Source organism: Aethina tumida, chromosome 3, assembly GCF_024364675.1.
Source record: "Aethina tumida isolate Nest 87 chromosome 3, icAetTumi1.1, whole genome shotgun sequence".
Taxonomy (NCBI): Eukaryota; Metazoa; Arthropoda; class Insecta; order Coleoptera; family Nitidulidae; genus Aethina; species Aethina tumida.
Window position 1 is genome coordinate 29,808,026 of NC_065437.1, and position 21,980 is coordinate 29,830,005.

At 29.4% G+C, this 21,980-nt stretch overlaps 1 protein-coding gene across 2 annotated transcripts; it reads left to right on the forward strand.

Annotated features, from left to right (window-relative positions):
- The first annotated feature begins 1,948 nt into the window (after positions 1-1,948).
- On the forward strand, positions 1,949-14,899 carry LOC109600611 (uncharacterized). Of its 2 annotated transcripts, XM_020016786.2 has the most exons (4): positions 1,949-2,131; positions 5,205-5,977; positions 6,169-6,251; positions 14,047-14,185. In XM_020016786.2, exons 1-3 carry the CDS (start codon positions 2,117-2,119, stop codon positions 6,233-6,235), a joined length of 855 nt encoding a protein of 284 aa, XP_019872345.1. In that variant the 5' UTR covers positions 1,949-2,116; the 3' UTR covers positions 6,236-6,251; positions 14,047-14,185. The 2 variants fall into 2 exon arrangements, with proteins under 2 accessions (XP_019872345.1, XP_019872344.1); XM_020016785.2 differs by lacking the exon at positions 6,169-6,251 and having other exon boundaries at positions 14,047-14,899.
- Positions 14,900-21,980: the final 7,081 nt, after the last annotated feature.

Consider the following 21,980-nt stretch of genomic DNA (forward strand, 5'->3'; position numbering starts at 1 on the left):
TTTCCAATGTCACCACATCTTGAATATCTTCATAAGGAACGGTTAACATGCTACTAAGCTTAGCTGAATACAAAGCGTTAATGTTCCAACAAAAAAGACAATAGCTAATAATTAACAGTCTTAAAGATAAATACTTATATGGAAAAGAGGCACTTACACCTAATAACATTTTGAATATATTAAATATAATTTCGCCTATTGACATTTTGAATGATATTTTTAAATCTTTATACAAATACACGACTAATATCATTACCAGCATAGTAAATCCTAAAGAAGTCCAGACCGAAAACTGTAATACTCCAAGTAGTTTACCATTCCTTTTAATATTAATTTTATCGCTTAACATTACCAAGTACATTTTTTCTTCTCGAAAAAGAGGTCCGTACTCACATGGTATTACATCTGTGCCATTCATTAGAAGATGTCCAATAGCAACATTAATGGTATTATCAATAAGATGTGTAGTTAGCTCGTCGATTGTGCCATAATTTAAATATTCATTGTGGTAAATTTCACTGTTAACAAATTCTACATTAATCCCTAAAATATTACTAAGGACATCCAGCATCGAAACATAAATTCCGGGATTGTTAACCAATTTTATATCTATTACAAATGGAGGTTCTTTAATGTAAGCAGCACGCAGGACAGATGAATTTATATCAACCGAATTTAATATTCTTTTAAGCTGATATTTACCGCTGTTGCAATAATTCTTGTACATTTTGTAATAAACTCTTTTAAGCGGCCTATTCAAATTTACATCAAGCGAAGAAAACAGATTACCTGAATTAAAAATACCGATCCTACTATTGTACCTTATCCAAGTTTGCGATATCAATTTCGTCGTTTGTTCTTCTGTAAAGTTTTGATCGGTGATGAGAAAGTTACTGCTTTTATCCAAAGTGTCAAAAATATTAAGATAATGTTCTACTGAAAGTTGACGTTCCGATGATAATATTGTATATATTTCTGAAATGGAATCATTATAGGTTTGAAAACACAAGTGGCTCTTGATATTTCCCAAAACATCATAATAAATATTTATCTCCTCTTGTATTATATTATCTGTTAATGCTCCATATGAATATTGTAACAACAGGATCAAGAGGAACATGTTTGTAGATGTCTTTGATCTTACAAATGACGCTAAAACTAAGATTTAGTAATCGAATTAATGTTGTTGACCATCATCTATCATAACACCTCCCCATTACTTATTTTGTCGTAACTGTTAATCATAAACTCCAGATAATGCTTTTGTAAAAATTGGAGCCTGAATAATCTGAAATTAATATGGTTATGGAGGTAACAATGATTTATGATGATTGGAATGTTCAATAAAATAATAAAATTGCAGTATAGAATATTTTCAAAATCTGTCAATGTAAACCTAATTTTATGATATATAATAACAGATAATTTCGCTTCATTACGTAGTCAATTATGTTCCTGCTTACAAAATCCCTCGAAGCTTCATTATCAGCAACAAACATTGAATTGTTGATTTTAATTCGACACGCAATTCATTACACTGCAAATGAAATTATGCCCGATCAATTAGTTAATGAAACACATGAATATGGAGAACATGTTAATAAATTAAAATAAATAATTTCAAGTTAGAATGATTTATTATACGTATTCACTACAATTTCCATTAGTGCAGTTTTAAAGGGCTTATACAAAATCGTTATTCGAGATTAGATTTTTGATCATCCCGATTTTTTATTTACAGTTACTAAATAATGTTAACAGAATGATTGATGGATGTATTCCAGTCGGATCGATCTTCCGTTTTACACACCTGTTGCTTTCAGATTTCAGAAGTTAAGCATGTTTTAGTTGGAACCACACGATGATTTGGTTCCCCCCATACGGGGCTGGACAAGGCCAGTCATCCTAATCCTCTGCATTTGCGGCGATACGCTGTATAAATCTCAGACAATGCCGTTGACCATATTCACTAGTCGTTGGCTATTCGCACCTGTGATCTCTTTTTTAGTTACCGTAGTTTAATGCGTTGATAGTGTGCGAACGGACCTTCGTTATCTTTCCTATTGGTGTACTAACGATACAGTGTTTGTGGGTTCCACTGATCTCATCATTTAAAATGCGGTGTTTTAAGGTAATTTTTTTATTGTTAAATAGCCGAATTATTTGGTTGATGGTAATTTTATAATTAATAATTCTAAATAAATAAATATTAATTTTCTATGAATATCAAAGAAAATTTTATTTAATTCTCGTTAATTAATTAATTAACATTGTTAATTAATTAATATTTTTAAATTATATTTATAGATATTATGTTATAAGTAGTACGTAAATAACCTCAATAAAATTTATGAGTGTTATAAACATACCCAAAAAAAATTAATTACTTCATTGTTGCTAAAACTAACGATGTTTTTTAAAATTTTAAAAATCTCACAATAAATTATTTTTTTAAATATTATTTTACACAATTTAGAAAGAAAATAATCACATTACATCAACTTCACGATTAATATACCAAAAGCAATATTAAAATTAATTTTTTATAAAATTCGTAGTCTCTTGCCATCTAGAAGATCGTAAAAAAAGGGCGACAGTATCTGTTTTCTTTGTGCAGAGGTTTTGTATAGTTCCGTATTCAATTAAGAAAGTTAGTTAAAATGAATTAACCTCAATCGCTTTTTACGGCACCCCAAAACTTAGAATTTAATAAACCCAATAAAATAAAACTGCTTCTCCTCTCTACTTAATTACACCAACTGGATAATATCGAGAAAATCCATTATGTTTTTTGCGGTTCGAGTTTCTGGAACTAGAAGTAACTCAGAATTAGATTCTTAGTTTAAGTTTGGCGACAATGCAAAAACAGTTATCGACAATTTAAATTGTTACGAAGTTAATGGTGTTTAAAGTTTGCAGCATACCTTGTGCCGGAAGATAAGCCGTATTTATAATTAGCCCGTCTACTTATGGAAATTAAATTCGCAAATGCAAACAAACCTTAAGATAATCACGTTTAAGTCGGATACACTACGTCATTAATATCGTGAAAAGGCGCAGGCAATATTGTCGATATTAGCATATTTAAGATTTCATTTCATATCTGGTGCTTTTGGTTTGATGGGGCATGAAAATCTCCAATATTAGACATATATACGTAAAATTTACATAATTAAGTGACAAAGTAGTACGTATAAATTGAACATACCACATATCTGAAACAAAAATATATATTTATTATTAAGACAATGATCTAATATGGAATGGAAACGTGAACAACTTTAATATAAAATTTAAAAAGGAAAAAATATGTGTTTTATTTCATTTTATTCCAAATTCCCTGATATATTACAGAACATTTTCTATTTTAATTAAACTGAACGTTGCATAATATGTCTACTGGGAACACTAAACAAATGATGCAGATTGCACGAATTCATCATTTTTCAATTTTTAATTTAAATATTTCGCAATTTACAACAGTTCGTTTTATTACAAACTGTAAAGTTAATATGTGAAATGATATAGGAATTTCTCTGCTAAATGCCAAAACCAAACGGATCTAGCTGAACTGTGTTTTATTTACACAACAAAACCATATATTACCTTATTACGTTTAGCCTAGTACTGATTTTATTGCTTTTTTCAAATATATTATTATGAAATACACCAACATTGCTAAAAATTGAAACTAAATTGTTAATAATAATTTCCAAATTAAAGTAAACACAAGAATTAAATTATTAAAAATTGGTTTGTTTGTAGGGATAAAATATATAATTCCTAAAGGAGTACAAGAATTTACATATATGTATATACATATATACATATTTTTGGTTTTTATACGTTCCAAACACGTTATATTTGAAAATATAGAACGAAATGAGTTTTATTCGTCTGAATCTTGAGAAAAAGCATCACGCACGACTCCAACTATGGAACTTTTACTGCCTCAAGATTCGGGTGAAAGCATTTGATAGCTTTTCTTTGAAATATATAGTGTGACCCATTTGAAAGCGGGACATTTCCATAAAATTCGTTATTTTTCCTCTGATTTTTATACATATTTTTTTCAATTATAAAATATGAAAATTTGAATTTATAGATAAAATATTGAGTTTTTGAACCCAAAATCCAAAATAAGTTTTAGAAAATTGTAGTAGCAAAAATTAAAAATCATACTTCTTATAAATTTATTTCTTTAACCAAGTCTATGGAATAAATTATCAAAATTGTGCCTCTGAAATGCCTGAATATACTAAATTTTATAAAAAATTATACATAATCATAATTCTGTGGATAAATTTAAAAATAGGATTCTTCTGAAATAAATTGTCAAAAGGGCAAATTATCTTATTTTTCAACTATATTGTAATTTTATACTAATAATACAAAAATTAAACTAATATAAAATTTGCGAAAACTTTCCTTTCTTAGTTCTCCCGATATAATTTCCATTATTTCTTTAATTTACCTTCTTGATTAAAAAAATATATTCATAAAAAGAATATCATTTTTATATTTTCCATAAAATTGTGAGTATGCATATTCTTTTTACGAAATGGGGATGATTAATTCAATCGTCTAGTTAGTACTATAAAAAATTTACTAGTATTTTCTTGACTAAAAAATTACACAGAAGACCAAAGAAAGTGAATCTTTACAATTGGAAAAAAATCGAAACAAAAATTCAAATTTTATGAAAGTGTCGCACTTTCAAATGGGCCATACAAACAAACATTCAAACAATAAGTAAAAATATACTTCTTGTTTGAATGGAATATGCAATTCTTAAAAGATTACAAATATGTTTTTTGATAATTTAAATAATTTAATAAAAAAATTATTTAATTTTTATTTTTACTATTTGTTTACAATGTATCTATATATATATATATATATATATATATATATATATATATATATATATATATATATATATATATATATATATATATATATATATATATAACTAACAAGAAAGTATTTGGATGTAGTATTGTTAACATTAATATTTAATAAATTATACTTGTAATCAAATTTCCAATTTGACCACCACACATATTAATTAAAATCCCCGCTGCTTTGACGAGGGTTACTTACTTATATAAACCCAGGTGAAATCCAACAGTTCCAACTCATCAACCAATTGAAACACGACCAACCACAATTCCCCACATTTATTAAGTAAATCTGTGTTGCAGGGCACAAGCCGGTCCGCCAACGTTACGGCAGTCATCCTCCTACTTGCAATTCCCGAAATATACACTCTGACTATTAAGGACGTATTCACGAGCACAGAGAGTCTTGTGCGAGTCCCGAGGGAAAGCAAATATCCCGCCAGATACGGATCTTCCGGTGACACCCCCTTAAGTCGGACGCTCAAGCCGGAGGAGACTCCCGAGGCCAGGGAGGACGCGCTGGGCACGTCGGTCGGCAAGAGATGCATCCGATGCGATTCGGGATATTATGATCGTTACGACACGAAACGGTACGACGACAGGGACAGGCGGCGTGGATACGACGATAGGTATGACAGGTACGACGACCGGGACCGGTACGACCGAGACAGATACGACAAATATGATAGATACGATAGGGACAGATACGACAGCAGGGATAGGGACAGATACTACTATGACAGGAGGTACGACGATTACGATAGATACGACAGGGATCGTTATGATGTCGGGCGCTACGATAGAGACAGATACGACAGGGGAAGGGACAGATACGACTACAGAGACAGGTACTACGACAGGGGAGTGGGCTATGACAATCGTGGGTATGATACCAGAGACAGGTACGACAGGGACAGGGAGGGCTACAGGCCATGGGATGAGACTTACAGAGGTGTTTCCGGATTTGACACCAGCGGAAGGGGCTATTACTTTGCGTCGTCGAGACCTGATACTTATGGGGGAGGATATGCCAGCAGCTGGAGCTACGGAGGCGGCAGAAATGATTACAGGGATAGGTGAGTGGTAGACCATTGAACGCTTATCACTAGTCCACTTTACACACATGTGCACGCATTTCAGACCTTCCATTTGAATATTGATATTCCAAATTAATAATTCAGAATTTTAATTTTATAACAAGAATCCTTCAAGAGACACATGGTTAATTCGTATTATTGGTCGAGTGAATGTTCGTTTTATTTCGCAGGAATTTGGCTACTAGTCAACTTCTGTCGGTGATTCCCAGCAGAAGGAAAAATGAAACTACAAAATAGCGATATAGAATATAAGGTATTAATCTGTAAATAGTTTTACTTTTATTAAATATAAAACATAACACTCGACTAACCATGGCATAATCACTAACCCTTTATTATAAATAATTCTATAGTTTAATGAGTACGTATTTAATAAAATTGAACATTAAATCATCAGTTTCTATAATAATTTTTGTAAAAAAATATACCAAAATAAATAAAATTTAAATATTTAAAAACAAAATGAATGCTTGAAGGTGTCATTAATAAAATTCAGCCACTCGTATATTTAGGTTTTTATCATTTGTCATTTGGATTCAGTTTTGTTGAGTAGTTTTATTCGTTTTGGGTCGTGGTGTTATTACAGGACACTCCAAGTTCGTAGGACCACAAAAATCACGTATGAAGATGTTGTGGAAGTTACTTCCGACAATCGTACATTAATTAATATAACTAGGGAAAAATTTCAAACGATTAATAACAAAAATCAGTCGACTATTGATAACAATAAAAACGTTTCATGGTATAAAAAGGTGGAGCATTGGACAGAGACAAAGTTGGACGAGATGGTTAACTCCTGAAAGAGAAAATAGGTTTGTTTACGGTATTCTAATTTTTTCACTGGGGCACACAATTATCTCCATTCAATAGCATATTTAAAGCATGATTAATCACCATACTATGTACAGTGTTCTGGATTATTAACAACACAAATTTGTTTTTATTTTGATAAAATGTCATTTTTTATTATTTAATTGTGTATTGATCGTGTCATATTCTGTTCATAATTATATTAAAAAACTATTTGGCCAAAACATTGCTATTACACGTCAGTACTTAAAATCGAATGAATCCGCAACTACATTAACAGTGTAATGAAATGATTTTTAATTAACTAAATTATTTTGTACGGATACCCGTTCTGGTTTGCATCGATATTTAATAAAATATCGGGGGTTAGAATTTGGTCTGCTGCAAACTAAGTTCATTAAAACATGCACATGGAAATTCAGTTTTTTATTATGTTATCAATAATTAAAATTCATTATTGTACTGAAAATTGATGTTTTGATAAAAAAATACAGAAAATAACGCTTAGGGTTACGTTAAGTTAAACTAAAAAAAAAATCAAAATAAATGAGATATTTTTATGTGCAGTTCGTCTTTTCAGCTGAACGTAAACTCCTTACTTAAGCGTTTTTTCTTCCTTAACAAAGTATTCCTGCTCCGTATCCCATCGGGATAATTCGCCGGACTGCCTGGCGCATAACCCCACGGGGTTTGCTTATCAATCGCCGGTTTATAGACCGCGAACTCGAACCATTTTAGCAAGCCACTACCAACGCAAATATTGTACACCGAAAACGTTCGTAATCCATTTCGATTCCGTGGAGGGAATACGTTGCATGTTCCACGATAATCATACGTATCCTCACACTGACACGTTGTTTAAACCCCCCGGGTGAATTTGTCTTTTCGTCAGACCGTTCGGAGGTCATCAAGTTAGTTCCAGATTGAATTTACTGTTTGTCAGTCGGCTAGTCGAAATTGGTTACGGCAAGTTACCGGAATATTAATCAATATAATTCAGATGAAAGTTTGCACTGATGCAACAGACGGACACATAAAAAGCCTTTTTGTGATCATGATTATTGAAATGTTTAGGATTTAACAATGTAGGGCCAGGGCTGAAACATATGGCTACGTTGTAGTATATTGACAGCATAAACTCCGGTAAGGGCGGTAATAAAACGTGCGATCACGGACAGTCCGAAAGTCGTTTCGGCGAATTAGATTCAAATATTTATGCCGCCGATAAATCGCTTTAATACAGCTGAAAATTGGAGTTGTGTGGTGACCAGTAACGAGACGAGAAGGTGGCGACCATATTAAAGTTTTACGGCTGCACTATCCGCGGGATACCCACAGGAGTTATGGCGCATATTTTATCTTCCCAAACTAGAAAATCTCTATTCAGCGAAACATTAAGTATTGTAGCTATCGCATTAATCCGGAAGACACGGCATTATATAGTCTCGGTGGATGCAACGAATTTTATTAGTGTAGATTTTCGGTCGTAAAATATGCACATTGAGTGCCTATACAGTCGAAATATTTATTGCATGCGGTTTTGAATAATATTCCACATATGACTCACATAAAACCTTTAAGTTAAACTTCCGGAGGACGAGGGCACTCAGACTTCCTAACAGTTGACTTTAAAAATTTTACCTTCTAAATGTTAATCCTTGAATGTGAATTAGAATATTCATGCAATCCTTAATAACTATTATATTCACCATATAAATTTTGTTGTGATAATTAAATTTTGAAATACACAGTATGCATATTAATAACCAAAATTTGTACGAGAGCCACAGTTAATTCCAAACTACTGAAATTTGTAACTACCAATTAATGCAAGCCTTTAATCTTATTCACTTTAATGTGATATTGTTTTGGGCACATTCGTGACGTGAACTTTTGACCCACATATGCTACCATTATTTCATTCGATCGTACGTCCAAAAAATGGTCCCGATAGTCAACCAAAAATATCCGAATATTGACATATCCTCTTATAGAGGTCGGTCCATTGAAATATAATTAGACTCAAACAAAAGGGAAGAAATTTTTGTATTGACTACATCGAAAGCCAACAGACGGTTCTGTTTATTCTTTTATCTTAATATTGATATTTCAATTCCTATAAATTTCAACTTATAAATTGGATTACCAACTTTACAAAGGAGCATCAATTTAAAAGGGCTGACTTTCGAATATATCTTTCATATTTGACGGCGTCGTAACATAAATATGTTACAAACGAATGCTATCAGCAAAAATATTCGAAAAGTTGCTTACTTGCCTGTGATGTGTTTCAAATAAATATTGAGATTTTAAGATAGAAGTTAATTATTTTCTTATTCTTTTATTACTTGATTCATTTTTTTCTTGATCTTGATTAAATTATAATTATTCAATAAAAATATAAGGTGATTTATAGTAGTAAATAAAATATTCTTAACTGAATATACTAAATGGTTAAAATTTTAATGATTTTTAAAATGAACTTATTATGTTTTACTTATTTTTGACTTCGTTTCATTAATTATAACAAAAGAATTTAATTACGCTAAAATTATTTTATATTTGTATAATTTAGTATTTTATGTATTAGTTATACAGTGGCTTTGATAAGTAATAATCACTCAATAAATATATCTGGTGCTTTGAGTTAAAAGATATAATTTTAACATAATTTTAAACGTATAAATAGGAAATCATTTCATCCAGTTAATATTCAATTTTGAAAAACTTACCTCTTTTTACTCCTTCTTAGCATTTTACGTTTATCTGTTACAGTTATTATTAAAATATTCTGAAACTTATTTTCGATTATAGCAACAATTGAATGATGACGATTTTGATTATCTAATTTATTCTAAATGATTAAAATTTTAAACATATTTAAAATAAATTTCTTATGTTATGTTTTTTTTATATTTGAATAATATAGTGTTTTGAAAGTTATATAAGTTGCTTTCTAAGGCTAATTCTTTTTAATTAAACATATATAAAAACCTCAAAAGATTCCTTACTTGTATATTGTATCGATTTTAAAAAATAAACAATCCTAATCAGCTACTACAAGTTAAAAGACAACCAATTATAGTAGAGGATAAACTTTGAAAAAATCTCCTTTATTTAATTAATAACATCTCTTTTATGTCTCTATTTATGTTCTTCACAAATATTTTATTTTTAACATAATTTTAAACACATAAATTATAACCAATTTACGTCAGTTAATTTGAATTTAATACAGCTTATTTTGAAAAAATGCATGTTGTTCCTTCTATTTTATGACATTTTAAATTTACCGATTAAACTTATTATTAAATTATTCTTAAGCTTATTTTGACTACACCAACATTATGATTGATGACGCTATTAATTATTCTGATTATGCTGAAGGGTTAAAGTTTTAAACATTTTTAAAATGAATTTATTATGTTTTACTTATTGTAAAACGATTGTTTCATTAATTATAACAAAATTTATTTATCGTGAATTTATATCTGAATAGTTTAGTCTTCTGAAAGTGATACCAGTTGCTTCCATAAAAAGCTTTCTTAAGTAAACAAATATAAAATCAAGATTTTTTCTTACTCATAAAATAAATCTATTCTTAGAGTAAGTATTTATATAGTAATCAGTCAATAAAAATATCTGGAGCTTTGAGTAAACTTTGAAAAAATATTCTTTGTTTAACTAATAACAACATTTTATCTCCCTACTTATGTTCTTATTCGTGAATAACTCGTTTAATTAAAAACGTGGAAGATTAAACATAATTTTAAACTCATAAATTACAATTTTGTGTAGTTTATTTTGTAAAATTTTGGCATTTTAAATTTACGTATTGGAAGTTTACTTTGTTTATAGTTTATAATGATTGACGACATATTTGATTATTCTAATTATCCTGAATCGTTAAAGTTTTAAGTTACTTAATTTTTAAAATGAATTAATAGTGTTTTGCTTATTTTCGCCTCAACGATTGATTTAATAATTATAACAAACAAACGAGTAATATGAATAAATTTAGCGTGAATAACTATTTACCATAATTACATTAATAATATTCCATTTAAAAAAGTTATTAGTCGCTAGTTCCACAGGTGTTTACAATTGTGTGAATGTCCGCGAGTTCGAAGGTCCTCCAAACGTGCAAAGCACATCGCAATCCGTTAGTTTCATAACACGAAATATTATATGCAAATAATTTTTCCCCCGTCGGTCAGTCATTATCCGACTTGAAATCGCCAGATTATGAATGAGGCTGAACGCTGAAAGTGAAACTGGCGATGTTTTTTTTTCCGACGAATATCCGGTGATTTTAAGAGTGGACGGAAGTAGGTTCACGTGCTGATTCACTCGCATGTTTTTTTAATTGGTTCAATTCTGTCGTTGTTTGCTGCGGTCGGAACGTTGTAACGGCCGACCTATGAAAAATCATAAACATTCATATTTCCGGTAATCCGGGCATTAATAATTCAAAATTATGGTGACACCTCGCAATTGTGCGGCGATGTCAATGGAGTAGTTCGGGGGGGAAATTGAACGTGAAATATTTGCTTTATTAAAAATTTTTGGTTCGTGCACGCGGACCTTGACCGCGTCAAATAAATTTGGCGCAATATTTTTTTACGGTCCGTGGAAGAGGATTGTTTGGAGAGATGCTATCGATGTTCCAAAAATCAAGGTTCGCCGTTTACATGCAAATCACCAAGTACTTTCTAGGAAGTACACATTCACAGTTATATTTTTTTATGGCTGTGAGTGAAAATCCATGCTGTAATTACGAAAAAAAATCGACTGAATGACCGAAAATAATTCAATGCCTTTGACTGGAAAAAATCATGGAGTGTTTGTTAATGGGTCAGTGATTTACATTGCATATACACCAAATTGAAATCTATCGTTTACATTTTCAGGAAATTATAAACAAAAGTGTGAATGTACAAAATCAGACCCAAAAGCATCCAAAAAATTTCAGAAAATAATCAGCAAAAATTATCCCGTGTTCATCCAAGAAAAAACTGGGGCCATCATCTTTCTTCCAGACGCAACTGCTTTCGCCTTATTTGGAATGGGTTCTCCTCTTTTAGTCCATCGTTTTGATTATTCATTCATCTCATTATTATTATTTCTCATCAGACCTCTTTTAGCTCGACACACTTAACCCATGAATATTAAATAGTTTCAAAATATTGTATAAAGTGAAAAACGTCGAACTCTTCGAAATATTCATCTACCGCAAAGACTTCCTCCAAACTGTCGACAGTTTAGGAATAGAAATAGCTGACGGGGCTAAATGTCACGAATAAAATGTATGAGGAAGTAATGGAATTATTTATAATTTTGGCTACAGCAACAACAAATATGGGAATCGGCTTTCATGATGGAATAACACATTGTTTTTTGCCAAAGGTGTTATTTTTCTTAATTTCATCTGTGTCAAGATCACTCATTGTTGATGGTTTCTTAGCATTGCTTGGTAATCAATGAAAATTATCCTTTGGATATCCAGAACTAGTGACACCATTACCATCAGATGAAGAGAAACCAGTTATCTCTCGTTCTTTAGACATTGTTCTCCACTTTTTGTCCATTATTTGGATTTGGAATGGTGCATCCATGTCTCATCCATTGTTAAAATTTGACTTTATTGCGATAAAAAATGTCCAATCACTCGATTGACATTTCTAAGATTGATGATTTACACGACTGGTCGAGAACTTTTGGGATTTCCCTCGTATGAAACTATAATTAAAATATAATTAAAATGTACAAATAGACATAAATATTTATATTTTTATGCTTTGTTTACACGGAATAAATTACATGAAAATTATAATTCGTTTCTAAGAATGTTTCACAATTTCCGTGAAATATCTTCTCATAATTAATTGCTGTGTAGTGCTTGTCGGTCATTGTCATAACTTTTTCTAGATATTAATTTTAATAAAAGGCCATGAAATTTTCGAAACACTGACATCAATTAGCGGCAACTAATCAGCAAAACTAAATCTACATTTCCGTGGCAAAAAGGGTCAAATCACTCATTGCCAATTGTGTAATTACAAAATTGATTGTTTCCCATGTAAAACAAAAACATAAATAAGCGCCCCATTTTTTACCGTTTGTGGTACTGATTTATGTGTTTCACATCGGCTTTTTTCCACTATGCACGACTACAAAGGAACAGTGGGATTAAACGGACAGTGCAAATGCCCACATTATAAATATATAATGACCCTTTTTATTTAAGAACGTGAAGCCGAAAATCAGTATATAAGTAAAATAAATGTGCCCTCGAAAAAAAAGGGCTTCCCGATTATAAATTAAACGTTGTAAAGTGGCGTTTGCCAGCTTAAGCCGGTATGTAGGGCTTTTATTGGTGATATATTGTTTTGCGGCTGAAGTTTAGAATCCGATGGCTTATTTATAATTTACAAGACCCCTGTAAGCACGTTAAATTTTGGTTAAACATTATCTTGCGCCGCAGAATAGTGCCAGGGTGCGGTGTGCATATTACTAAGACCCCCTGACTCGTTTGGATACGGTCCTTTTAGCCGTAATGTGCACTAAACGCCCTGCAACAACTAAGTTTCTACTTAGAGAACATTAATTTTGAGATATGATTGCAGACAACATCATTCGTGAATGGGAATAATCGGATAATTGGCTTACAAATTATTAATCACATTATAGTTCAAAATCTATAAATACACAGATGAAAGCTTGGTTTATATATAAAATAAGTGTTTTCCAGCTTGAAGGATTTCGTATAAATAATAAATAATATATTGCAGGTCGTAAATCATCAATACATAATGACTTAATGTATACACTGGATAGATATTTTAACAAACAGAAAATAATTCTCTTTCATTCCGTGTAATTTATATCAGCAATAAAAGCAAGTGAAATGCAATTTATCTACTATTCTACTCCAAATTACGTCCTCAAAGTTTATGTTCAACGGTTCTATAAATAGAATGCCCTCTAGCCTCAGCTTAATTAATTGCATACGTCAAACTCTCAGGAGTATTAATTATATGTAATCAATTAAGCTTTTATCGATGCATTAACTACATAATAATATTGAATATTGAAAACAATAACAATCGTGAAGGAATCTGATATATCGCCAAGCCAAGTCAAGTAGTTAATGCACACTTATAATCATTAGTTTTTTGTCTATATCAATTTTGTAGATAATAAGTATCAATTTGTCTTCAAGTATGTTTTTCTTGCAGATACGGAGGAAGTTATCGCCCTTGGGATTCCTACGACGGTTATCGAGGAACAAGTTATTTATACGGTCGGCCGTCATCGACCACGACAAATAGATCAACAAATTCAGCAGATAATGATGCCGGCATCACTCAAAGTCCGCAACAGGAAAATCCCTCAGGATAACGTAAATGTTTAGATAGTGTTGTAAACAAAGTCAACTTGTACGTATCAGAAGGGTTTAAATTCATCCCAGCAATTGACTTTGCTTGCCGTCCCATTTTTACATGTCTAATTTAAGTGTGCAATTAATTTCCATGTAATTAGTAACTTATTTTATAATTTAGTTTATAAGCAGATTAGCATTTTGACAGCAACAACTACTGCCACAGTTTAGTGTTTTGTACGACCAAAGATAATTTCAATTAAATAGTATTTGACATTGCCACAACTACTGGTTTTAATTACTCACTAGTTGAATGATACAAATGTGTGGGTAAATTTTATACATTTTCAATTTAAATCAGAGATTCAGTTACAAAACGGTTGTAAATAATGTAGCCAATACCAAACTCCATTCCGAAGTAGAAATAATTCATCAAACTTAATATTTGATGAAGCAAAATTACAACCTCCATAGTGTGCCAGTCCAATTAAAATTGAATGCCGTAAATGTCTTCATCCTTTCACCACCCGAATACATTTCAAATCTAATTCGAAGAAGTTAAGAATTAACTGTATATTTATGATTTGAATAATTCAGGAAGCGCAGCTGCATAACGTCATGAAAATAAATCATCTTAATTAATGCTGAGTACATATGACAATATTATTGGTTGCTAGACACCTTAAATTATAATACTTTTAAATTATTGTAATCTGGTAAATATCGTGACAAAATAATTCCCTCCTTTATTTCCCACAAACTTTTGTAATTAATACAGACAATAAAAATTTAATGAAGTATAGGTGTATTATGATCGTCCCAAGAAAGTTTCAGTACTTTTCCAAACAAAAATATTATTGGTGCAATAAAAATATTAATTAATAATAAAATAACGAATTTATGAGGTGGTAAAATTTCCTCATTAAATTTCATCTAGTGAATATAATCCGGGATGTATACTACACGTATCTTAAGAAGCGTCGTTTATCCAGATAAAATCAAAATGGTGTGGAAAAATAGATGAGAGATTTTATTAGTTAGCCACTTTTATGTTCTTATTTAGACCCAAACCGTAAAGCCAACCACCACCAATTTTTATATGAACGATAAAATTGTTCCAAACAACCTTTAATTATTGTTTTATTGGTCCTTTGATTTTAACCATTTTTTATTATCAATTATATTCAGATAATCGCTTTATATGGTTTTAAAAATGTTTAAAAATTTTAAATCCCTGTTACAAAGTATAGATCATGCGTCACTTTTTTCTACAGATATGGTTTTTCTGCCTGACATGCTTTATATATCCGTAACTTTATGAAAGTTTTCAATATGAAATTTCTATCATTAATAACGTCTTGTCGCCTGTGACACGTTTTTGCAAAACTTTAATAATATTTCTTATCTGTGATGTGACAAAGGGGAGTCGTGGAGACAGGTTTCTTTGTATAAATACATGCTGCCATGGACCAGAGGTAAATAAAACAAGGGACACATTCATTTCACTTGTGACGGTGTGATTTGGGTGACTCAAAAATTTCCAAACAAACAAAAGCCTCCTACGAATGTTTAATGCTAGGCACTTTTAACAAATAAGTTATCTCTTTGCCCACTTAATGTCGCTCATTATTCGCAAATTACACACAATTCATCCTCAAAGAGATCCTGATCCGGATCGGCGTTTGACGCTAAAGGAAAAAATAAATATTTGCTAAGTACGTCAAGAGATACGTATTTATTATCTGAAGTCAAGACAGCCATTGTGTACACTTTGTTTTCGGAACAGACAACGCGTGATTGATGCTGTTTTTCAGTCAAGCCGACTAAGAATCCCAGCCTCACAAATAAACCGCACTTCCCTTTGTTCAAAACAGGCTGACACATTAAGTTGACTTTTAATCCCTCCTTAAACTTACTTGTTTTAAGTAAAACAGTGCTGAGCTATTAATTTGATGACATTGAAGTTTTGATGTGTTACTCAAACTCATGATTATAAATACATTTATTAGCTGTGTTTATACAGTACGAAAAATGCTCTTCGTGTCTGGATGTTGTAAGAGATGGATGCACGACAAAGAGAGTAAAGTTTTGCCCGGTAGTAGAATCCCTACTCTCAGAGTCAATGTGCCGTGCTGGTGCGCGCCGGCGCACAATGTAAATTTATCTTTGCGAATGCATTTAGTAACTCTCCATATGCGTAGGGATGTAGTTCGAGTTCTTCGGATGCTCCATTTAAATTCCGTAACTTGTATAATTTTCAATCTGTAAAATGAAATATTTTTTGAGGGTATATCAAAAGTATTCTAAAAATAAACTACTTTTTTCAAAATAAAAATGTATCCCAAAAATTAAATTAAATAAATAAATGCATAAGTAAAAAAAAATAAAAATAATTAAATAATGTGTTCAAAGACACCGACTCGTCTGCGGAATCGAACCGCATGCTAAACGCAGCAAAACCAAATGATCCCCTCCAGTCAGTTCGGCCCGCCCACATAATTGCATGTATATCTTTCCTTTTTGTTTACAAAGGGGTATTGATGTTCCGTCTCAATATGCGAGTAGACACGTTCATCATTTTTGATACGGTATAATATATTTGCTGGACGTAATTTGTATTTCATAATCCATTAATTTTCATACTTATTTATTAATCATATTCCGAAACTTTCGTTCTTTGTATTAAAACAATTTACACCGACTCCAATTAAAACTTAAATCAAAGACCGGAGAACTGGTTTAATTAAAAATCTTAAAGAACAATGAATAATAATTTAATTAAAGAATTCACTAAATAATAAAAAGCCAACTTAAGTTTAGTTCAATTTCCTCAGTTATTAATTAATCCCTTTCTGCCTTTGACAATTCTTTATAGCGCAGAGATAATGAGATTTTAAGACAAACATCCCAGCAAGTGTAAGAAGCATTTAAAACTCTTGTAAATTCTTTTGAAATTGAAAGCGGATTAAATATTCAAATTTCCATTTTAGAATCAACCGACTGTGACTATAAATCTAAGTGTAAGGTAAGTACAAACATCATTAAACCTTAAAACAAAATTTCATATAGTAAGAACAATTAGTTGTAATTAAAATACGGCTATCCCATTCATTTGCTCATTGCTTAAAATGAAATAAAGTGCATAAGAGAAAAGATTCGGGTTGCATTCGAATATGGAAATGGTGAGGTGTTCCCGAACTACATTACCTCTGGAAAATCTACTTGATATGCACAGACGTCTGGGTAATTTATAGCAAACAACGTAGACCGCGCCTCCAGCTTGCAATGAAAGCTTAAAGTACCATCCGTCTCTGTCGAAGAGTTTCTGGCCTGCCGTCATAATGCGACTGCTTCTAATAAAATTTGCGAAACGGCTTGTACAACTCCATGCCAATTGACGCGGGCACATTACGAAGCAATAAAATGACAATTGCGACACACTGCACCATCTGCTCAATTTCTGTATTATTGAACCTAATTCACTACTAAAATCTTTATGAACCGTGCATGAGTTTAATACCAATACAAATAACAAAAAATATGTATTAGAAAAGACGATCAGATTTGTAATTATAATTTTTAAAAATTTATATGCAAAATGATTTTTATTGGAAAGTTCTGCATATGATTAAATATTGATATACACTAATCTGCTTTACTCAGATTAATAATGAATGCAGTAATCTTCGAATAGATTTATATAAAATTAATTATATTCTAAGAAAAATTTTAATAATAAATTAAATAAAAATTTAATGTACAGAAATAAAATATAAGCTGGTACATTTTTATTCAGTGTATTTATCAGTATTCTATTGAATGATCAATTTGTGTACATTATTTATTAAGTAAAGTAACATACTTACATTATTGTGAATTTGAATGACAAAATATTTTATGGATTAATAGAATTATAAAGATTAAACAGAAAATTTAATTAGGTTCGTTCAACTATGTTTTCATTCGTGATTTTTGAAATGGATCAGTTAATATTAAATATAATTAAATAATATTGTTTGATCACATATTATAAAATAAATTCAATAATAATGAGATTGATTTAATTATATATTACAACAGTAGTTTTTGTTAAATTTCTGCATTATAATTTTAGGAAAAAACTGTACAAAATAAAATTATAAATTTCAATAATTCATAATGTGATAAATATAATTAAAGAAATAAAATTAACAACAATTAAAAGTTTAATGCACAAAAATTGAATATAAGTTGTTTCATAAACATATATTTACTCCCTACTAGGACAATTTAAAAATTTATTTATTTAATTAGTAATGCTGTTTCCAATTTAACGATAATGTTGTCTACATGCTTGGGTAAATTAAGTACTTCAATTATTTTGAATTTAAATATCAATTTTTTTAGGGATTAATGAAATTATAAATAGAAAAGAGAGTTCCTTCATCAACATTTTCATTTGTGACTTTTTTGATGTTTGAATATTAATATTCTCCAATGAACAAATTCAATAATAATTCCACATTACAAGGGTAGTTGTTGTCTATTTCATACTAATATAAATTTAGAGTAAAGCTATATATAATTAATTATATTACTACTTTCAATTAATTCGTAATAAGATAAATATTCCATACTAACTAAAATTAACAGTAGTTAAATATTTAATGTGCAAAAATAAATTATAAACAAACATTTTTACTTTCAATTGAGATTAATTTTAAATAATAAATATGTTTAATTGGTAATTTATATTGTAAAAGTTAAATTCAGTTTTCAATTTAATGATAAAATTGTGTAAATATTTGCACAAGAAAAGTGCTTACATTATTTTGAATTTAAATATCATAATATTTTATGAATTAATGAAATAATAAACATTAAACAGAAAATTTAATTCAGTTCGTTCATCAAAGTTTTTTAAAATAGATCAATTAAAATTAATTATAATTAAATATATATTAATGATTTAATTATAGATCACAAAAGTATGGTAGTTTTTGTTAAATTTATGCTTTTATAAATTTAAATGAACTATGTATAAAATTAATTGCATTATTTTCAATTAATTCGTAATAAGGTAAATATAATGAAATAAAACTAGTAACAATTAAAAGCATTTTTACTGTCCACTGTGATTAATTTTACATTTATTTATTTAATTGTTAATTTATAGTGTGAATATTAAATTCAGTAAATATGAAAATATTTATGTAAGGATTGATGGAAGTATGAAGATAAAATAAAATTTAATTGAGTTCGTTCATCAATGTTTTCATTTGTGATTTTTGAAGATGATCAATTAATGCTAATTATATTTAAATTATATTGATTTATTGATTTAATTATACTGTAAAATGATAGTTTTTATCAGTTTCCTATTGTTATAAATTTAGATAAAATCTATATAAAATTTATTACATTACTAATTTCAACTAATACGCAATAAGGTAAATATTCCAAAGTAGCTAAAATTAAATATATAAAATATAGAAATAAATTATAAACTTATTTACAAACACATTTTAACTCAACTGAGATTTATATTATATTTATTTATTTAACATGCATTTATATTATAAATCTTAAATTCAGTGTTCCATTTAATAATAAAATTATGTGTTTGTTGACATAGGTAAAGTACTTACATTATTTTGAATTTGAGCGTCAAAATGTGTTATAGATTAATAGAATTATAAAGATTAAATGGAAATTTTATTTTAATTTGTTCATTAAATTTTTAATTTATGATTTTTGCAATTGATGAAATAATACTAATTGTAATTAAATTATCTTGAATATTAATATGTTCTGCTCTATAATACGAATAAATTCAGTATTAATGATACTGATTTAATTACATATTACAACAGTAATTTTTGTCAGTTTCCTATTATTACAAATTTAGACGAAAGTTATCGATTCCAATATATTCATAATAAAGTAAATATGCTAAAATAAACAGAATTAATGACAATTAAAAATTGAATGCATCGAAATAAATTAGAAACAGATTAACAAACTTATTTCTTACTTTCCAATGAGATTAATTTTAAATTTATGTATGTAAATAATACTTTTTATAAATATATTTGTATTATTTATCAACTTAAGAATAAAATTTTGTGCCCAAGAAAAGTAATTACATTATTTTGTATTTAAATAGGTATTAAGAAATAATAGTAGGAAAAAAATAAAATAAAAAATTTAGATCATAACCGATTAATTAATACTAACTATAATTAAATATTTACATATTATGAATTGATAAATACACAAATATTGATATTGAATTTGTTATATATAACAATGGAATAATACAGATTAAAAATCATTCGTATTTTGATTTTTAGAATAATTTGAACAATGTGATTACTGAATAATCTACTCATGATGAGTGCATCATGTTCATCAATAAATAAAGGTACAATAAAATATAATGAAGGCTTGGACAAATAATTTTACCAAAAATTTATGATGATAACCTGATTTAAAGCATTTATCTGTTCAATCTTGTTCAATACAGCTTTCGGATGGTACTGATGCACTTAGTAAGCATTAGAGACATACATTCTCGGTTATGTCAATCATTAAATTATTCATCCGTATTATCATCCGAATATTGGAATAATCCAGTTACAAGGTATCCAAATATTGGAATCATCCAATTATGAACGTCACTAATTAGTCACAGTAATTTTTGTCAGTTCTTCTATTATATATTTAGAAGGAAGCAGTATAAAATTAATTGCATTACTAATTAATTGGCATTAAGGTAAATATTCTAAAATAAATAAAACCACTAACAATTAAAATGCGTCCAAATAAAACAGAAACTGCTTCAACAAATACACTAAAATTGGCTTTCCATAGAAGTTAATTTTAAATTTATTTGTTTAAATGGCAATTAATACATTAAATGTTAATTTCAGTTTCCAATTTAATAATAAAACGTGTATCAACGTTTGCATAAGCAAAGCACTTACAATCTTTTGAAATTTATTTTCAATATCTGATATTAATTGTAAATAGAAAGTTTAATTGAATTAAATCGCTTGTCAATCTATTAGTTTAGAAGTTTTAAAATATAGCATAAATTCGTAAAGATACCCAATAGAAATAGATAAACAAATATAATATACAAATTACAACTTTAATACACTAGCATTATAAAAGTTTTTGTCGGGAATTGTTATCACAATTATGAGAAGAAATTGAACAAATTTAAATCATTTATACTACTTACAATATGCTTATATCGAGCATTTTATATTAAAATACACTTTCCTATTTTTGTAAATTTGAAGTAAAGTAAATATATTAAATAATATCAATAGTGCTTAAAAATTTAAAACAAGAAAAAAATATCACTAGAAAGTTAATTCTAAATTTATTCTTTTAGGTGATAATTAAAATTGTAAATGTTAAAATCAGTTTAAAATTTAATTTGCTTAAATACGCACTCTGTCTCAAAAATTAGGGGTGTGATCTTAGATAAGCGGAATGGATAAACAAATCGTATTTTTTATTTAATATTATTCGTACCTTCGTCATTTATATAACGTTGGACCGTATTTTGGATCTCCTTTAGTCAGAGACGCCACGATCCTTGCTCCTGATATTCTGGCTTAACACGGATAATTATTTTCAGCAATCGGTCCAGGATCCTCAAATAATACTGACCAATGATAGTTTGACAATGGGGCGTGAATTCTTTCTTCGAGTCAGTCTGCTTTTTTACGGCCACAATTTTTAGTTCTCTGTTCTTCGGCATCCACCTACTTTGCACTTTCCCGTTTTGTAAACGTATTG